At 38.5% G+C, this 6575-nt stretch overlaps 1 protein-coding gene across 1 annotated transcript in view; it reads left to right on the top strand.

Annotated features, from left to right (window-relative positions):
- Window positions 1–6575, top strand: part of LOC102832201 (transmembrane protease serine 11B-like protein-like) — a 74755-nt gene that overhangs the window by 61229 nt on the left and 6951 nt on the right. Inside the window, exons 6-8 of the mRNA XM_006873785.1 lie at window positions 4086–4124; window positions 4568–4742; window positions 5588–5847. Coding sequence (XP_006873847.1) covers window positions 4086–4124; window positions 4568–4742; window positions 5588–5847 — 474 coding nt within the window. The remainder of the gene's footprint in view (window positions 1–4085; window positions 4125–4567; window positions 4743–5587; window positions 5848–6575) is intronic.

The following is a 6575-nucleotide window of genomic DNA, read 5'->3' as shown; positions in this document are numbered from 1 at the left end:
ACACAGAAATCAAACTGACTACATCTTTTGAAAGAGACAATGGAAAAGATCTATTTCATCAATCAAAACAAGGCCAGAGGCAGATTGTGGAACAGACTATCAATTGCTCATATACATTTTCAAACTGAAGCTGAAGAAAATGAAAACAAGTCCACGACAGCCAAAATATGATCTTGAATATATCCTGCCTGAATTTAGAGATAATCCAGAGAACAGATTTGATACATTAAACACTAAAGACTGAAGACCAGAAGGGCTGTGGGATAACATCAAGAACATCATAGAGGTAGAGAGCAACAAGTCATTAAGAAGACAAGAAAGAAGGAAAAGGTCAGAAGAGACTCTGAAGTTTGCTCTCCAGCATAAATATGCTAAAGCAAATGGAAGAAATGAGGAGGTACAAGAGCTGAACAGAAAATTTAAAAGGTCAGCTAGAGAAGATAAAGCCAAATATTACAACAAAATGTGCAAAGATCTAGAATCAGAAAACCAAAAAGGAAGAACATGCTCAGCATTTCTCAAGCTGGGGGAATTGAAGAAAAAATTCAAGCATCAATTTCATTATTGAAGGATTCTCTGGGAAAAGTATTGAATGATGCAGAAAGCATCAAGAGAAGATGGAAGGAATACACAGAGTCACTGTACTAAAAGGGAATGGTTGATGTTCAAGAGCCAATGATACTGAAGGAGGAATTCCATGGTTCATTGAAGTAATTTGAAAAGAACAAGGCACCAGGAATTGATGGAATACAAATTGAAATCTTTCAAGAAAGTGAGGTGGCTCAGGAGGCACTCACTCATCTCTGCCAAGAAATTTGGAAGACAACTATCTGGCTGACTGATTGGAAGAGATCCGAAGTTATGCCCAATCCAAAGAGAGGTGACCCATGGAATGTGGAAATCATCAGACAATATCTTTGATAGCCCACACGAGTAAAGTTCTATTAAGTGTAATACAGAAACGGTTGAAAGCATACATTGACAGAGAACTTCAGAAGGTTTAAGCTGGATTCAGAAAAGGACATGGAATGAGGGATATAACTGCTGATGTCTGATGGATCTTGGCTGAAATCAGAGAATACCAGAAAAATGTTTACCTGTGTTTTATTGACAACACAAAGGCTGTTGATTGTGTGGATCTTGACAAGCTATGGACAACATTGTGAAATATGAGTATTCAGGAACACTTAATTGTGCTCATGAGGAATCTGTACATAGACCAAGAGGCAATTGTTTGAAAAGAACATGGGAACACTGAATGGTTTAAAATTAAGAAAGGTGTGAGACAGGGTTGTATTCTTTCACTATACTTATTCAACCTGTATGCTGAGCACATAATCCAAGAAGCTGGGCTATATGAAGAAAAATGTGGCATCAGGATTGGAGGGAGACTCATTAACAACCTGCTATCTGCAGATGATACAACTTTGCTTGCTGAAAGTGAAGAGGACTTAACGTTTTTACTGATGAAGATCAAAAAGCACAGCCTTTGGTATGGATTGCATCTCAACGTAAAGCAAACAAAAATCCTCACCACTGGACCAATCAACAACATTCTGATCAATGGAGAAAAGATTGAAGTTGTCAAGGACTTCATTCTTCTTGGATCAACTATCAACAGTCATGGAAGCAGTAGTCAAGAAATCAGATGACGTATTACATTAGTCAAATCTGCTGCACAAGACCTTTTTAAAGTGTTGAAGAGCAAAGATGTCAGCTGGAGGACTAAAGTGCACCTGACCCAAGCCATGGTATTTTCAATAACCTCATATGTGCATGAAAGCTGGACCGTGAATAAGGAAGACTGTAGAAAATAGATGCTTTTGAGTTATAGTGTTGGGGAGAATATTGAAAGTGCCATGGGCTGCCAAAAGAACCAACAGATCTGTGTTGGAAGAAGTGCAGACAGAGTGCTCCTTGGAGGCCAAGATGGCCAAACTTCATCTTTCATATTTCAGACATATTGTCAGGAAGGACCAGTCTCTGGAAAAGGATATCATGTTTTGTAAGGTGGAGGATCAGACAAAAAGAGGAAGACCCCCAGCGAGATGGATTGACAAATTGACAGCATTAGTGGGTTCAAGCGTGGCAAAAAAATTTTTTTTTTTGGTTATAATACAGGTTTTATGAAAATAATCAATTTCTACTGAAACAACTGCACAACAATATATAGACACTCATTTTGGTGTCATTCCCTCTGGCAGTGTTGCTCACTGTCAATAGTGCCTGGATCCACTATCAATACTCATGGAGGCAGTAGTCAAGAAATTGAACATGTTATTGCTTTAGGCAAATCTAGTACACACATCCTCATTAAAGTTCAAGAGCAAAGATATCAGTCTGAGGAGTAAAGTGCTCCTGAAACAAGCCAGGGTGTTTTTAATAACCTCATATGTATTTTGAAGTTGGACAGTGAGTAAGATAGACCGTAGAAGAATTGATGCATTTGAGTTATGGTTTTGGGAAGAATATTAAAAGTACCATGGACTGTTAGGAAAGCAAATAAATCTGTGTTGGAAGAAGTACAGCCAGAATGTTCCTTTGAAATCAGGATGTCAAGACTTCATCTCTCATATTTTGAACATATTATCAAGAATGGTCAGTCTCTGGAGAAGGCATCATGTTAGGTAAAGTGGAGGTTCAGTGAAAAAGAGGAAGTACTCCAACAAGATGGATTGGCTAAGTAACAGCAGCAATGGACTTAAGCTTAACAATGATTGTGAAGATGGCACATTCCTTTGTGCATAACGTGGCTGTAAGTCAGAACTGACTCAACAGCACCTAACAGCAAAAACAAGTGGATCTTCTTGGCCTGTTCATTTTAAGACAATGAGGTCACTCAGAAGGTTATGTGGTTTTTGTTGTTGTTGTTAAGATTACAAAGGGTTAATCTTGATAGACTCCTGGTGTGGCGCTATGGGCTTATGTGCTGGACTACAAAGTCAGTTTGAACCACAAGGTCGGTGGTTGAAGCTTACCAGGTGCTCCTTGCACTATGGGTCAGAACTGTCTTCATGACACTTAACAACAACAACAAATCTTGATAGAGTCACTCAAAGGACACAGGATGATCACAGGACTTATTATAAACAAGTTTTCAGAAAATTGATAGCTGTATCAGTGAAATAAAGGCTTGTAAATTTGCACCAAGGAATTGTTTGGATCACAACAATGCACCTTTCATTCTTTGAGGGTTGCAAGGGCTGTCCTAGGAGAACTTTGTTGGAAAACATTATCCTATTTACACTCTAGCCTTGAGTTTTCCCTTTCAGACTTCTTTTTGGTCCCAAGTCTCAAATAATACTAAAAAAGGACATAATTTGAGTCCCTTGAGAATGGCAGAACTGCTGTTTTGACATAGTATAAATCAAAGAATACAGACTTCCTCCAGGAAGTGTTGCTGTGTGCCATCAAGTCATTTCTGACTCAAAGGGACTTGTATATGGTTTCTGAGGCTGTAAATCTTTGCAGAAGCAGAAAGTCTTATATTTCTCCTGAGGAGCAGCTGGTGGATTCAAACTGGTGACTTCGTTATTAGTAGCCCATCATATAAAACACTGCTCCCAGGAAGGGTTAGAGAGATGAATGCATCACATTACAGTTGTATAGATCTAGATGGAGAATATATTGACAAGCAATAGCTTCATACTTTGTTATTAATGCTCTGGACTTCACAGTCAGCTTGAATCTCAAGGTTGGTGGTCAAGCTCACCAGCCACTCCTTGGAAACCCTATACAGGATCACTGTGGGTTGGAACAGACTTGACTGCACTTAACAACAACAATAATTTTTTTACCAATACTTTCTGATTTACCCTTATAAATGATATAGAATGAAATTCCAATTAAATAAAATGAGACTTTCACACTAAACTACCAAAATGAATTTTCATATCACGTATTTCTAGGTAGTAAAAAGTAAAGCAATATTCTTGCCTTGCTCTTGGTACTTTCTCCTGGGATTCTAAATTATTTCTGGGACCCTCCTGCTTTGTTGGTCCTACTATTGTAGAACTCCATTGCTCTTGGGTCAGTCTACTCATCCTGAGCATTCAATTTACCATGGCCTTTTTATTCTATTTCAGAACTCAGTAAGACCAATGCTGAAAAGATTATCAACAACTGTAAGTTCAGATATATTTTAGTTAAATGTACAAGATCACCTAAAGCACATGATTTGTTATTTTTGGTTAGGCAAGTCCAACATGGTTTACATTTATTGTGCATAACAATCATTGAGATAGATATTACAATAATCCTGTTTTAGGGAAAGTGAAGAAGAAGTGAAATAATATGTTCAGATTCATCCAGATTGTAAATGATGGGGCAAGAATTTAAATCCAGGGAGTCTGGCATTACTTTACCAGTTTAAGAATTTTTCAAGTGCCAACAAGCCTTGGATATTGGGTAGAGGTGGCCCAGCAACAGCTAGTGATTCTTGTACAAATTAAATTCCTTTCAGTATGAATATTGCCAGATGGAACAGTTCTTAGTTCACTTTCCGCTTTATTATCAAATAGATGTTACCTTCTTGTTCTCATTGAAACAAATCTGACCTTTTCCATAGGCTGTGGGAGACGAGCAAGGATGTCAGCTACATATGACAGAGTCAAGGGGGGCTCCAATGCTCAGGAAGGAGAGTGGCCATGGCAAGCAAGTCTCAAAATGAATGGAAAACACTACTGCGGGGCATCTTTGATCAGTGACAGATACCTGGTGACTGCAGCTCACTGCTTTAAAAAGTAACTTCACTATGTTTCTTAAGGGTAGCATGACCATAGACCCTGAGGTAGTTCCAGTTTACAAATTAGTCTTACACCTCATCACTCTCTTCTTAAAATGCATACTCTAGACATTCCAAACTACTTGGAGTTACTAAAACACAGTATCTTGTTTCATACTTCCCACTCCCCATACGTAGTGTCCTACCTGCCTGAAATGCCCTTTTTCGCTACTTATATCTAAGGCAGATATGACTCATCAAAACATTTCCTTGTGAACTCTTGCATTCTGTTACACATATAGATTAAGTTCTTGTGTTTTATGGTTCAACTAGCCTTTACATGTACAACCATTTAAGCAATTATTGTAACTGCCTGCATTTGTGTCCACTTTGCATTTAGACTCTAAACTTGTTGAAGGTGTGGACGATTTACTTTCATTTTGTATTCTTATTGTCTCATATGAGAAGCATGGGTGGCACAGAGGTTAAAGCACATGCATGCTTACCAAAAAGGTGATGATTTGAACTCTTTAACTACTCTGTTGGAAAAAGATATGGCAGCCACCTTCCCTAAAGATTTACAGCCTTGGAAACTCTATGGGGGCAGCTCTACTCGGTCGTGTAGGGTCTCTGTGAATTACAATCACTCAAAGGCTTTGGCTTTAATTTTGGTATATTAGCTCATATAGTTAATGGTGAAGAGGCTCAAACACGATTTTTTTAAAATGAAAAGTTAGATTGTATCCTTTCTAATGTGCTATAGAGCCCAAAAGTATTAATGTCATGAAAATAGTACAGTAGATACAGAAATATTTCTATTATTTTGAAATAAAGGAAAAGAATATAATTTTTTGTTTCTTTAAGGTCTAAAAACCCCAGAAACTACACAGTCAGCTTTGGCACTAGAGTAAACCCTCCCTACATGAAACATTATGTTCAAAAAATCGTTATTCATGAAGACTACAAACCAAATGAGCATCATGATGATATTGCAGTTATACTGCTCACCGAAAAAGTTGTATTTAATAATGATGTACATCGAGTTTGTCTGCCTGAAGCCTCCCAGATTTTTCTACCAGGTGAAGGTGTTGTTGTTACAGGATGGGGAGCACTGTCTCATAATGGTAAGTCCAGTGAACACTTAATATACCCACGTAAAGGTACAAAAGTAACAAGAATGTACCGAGTTAAAGGTATCATTTATCTCCAGATGACATGGGGAGGGTAATATGAGTCTGTCTTTCAGGGAATTGTGCATTTGGAATTATGAGTTTGTAAATTACCTTGAGCTAGAACATTCCAAAGGAGCCCTAGTAGCAGAGTAGTTAAGCACTCCACTGCTAATTGAAAAGTCAGTGGTTTGAATCCAACCAGAATTGCAGAACTATTCGGCAGTCTGCCTGCATCCATCAAGATTTACAGCCTTGCTGAATAAAATTGGTCCTCCACAAAATAAAAAATATTGTAAGAGACCACTATTGTAAAAAGTCAAGAAAAATGTTCATACTTAAAGAAACATCCTACCAAGGATGGGAGGAAGAGGAGGGAAAACTAAATGGCTAGAGCAGGGTGGTTTGGCCAAGGCAACCACAGTTCCAGCCATCACATTGTTGTTATTAGGTGCCATCCAGTCGGTACTAATTCACAGTGACATTATGCACAGCAGAACAAAACACAGACTGATCCTGGGCCAACCTCACTACTCCTGCCACTCTTGAGTCCATCAATGCTGCCACTTGGCCAATCCAACTCGTTGGGGGTCTTCTTCTCTTTCTGGCCCTCCACATTACCAAACATGACAACCTTCTCCAGCGACTGTTCCCTCCTGACAATATGTCCAAAGTATGAGAGA

Source organism: Chrysochloris asiatica, unplaced genomic scaffold (genome assembly GCF_000296735.1).
Source record: "Chrysochloris asiatica unplaced genomic scaffold, ChrAsi1.0 scaffold00254, whole genome shotgun sequence".
NCBI classification, from domain to species: domain Eukaryota; kingdom Metazoa; phylum Chordata; class Mammalia; order Afrosoricida; family Chrysochloridae; genus Chrysochloris; species Chrysochloris asiatica.
This window is presented reverse-complemented; position numbering and strand designations above follow the sequence as displayed.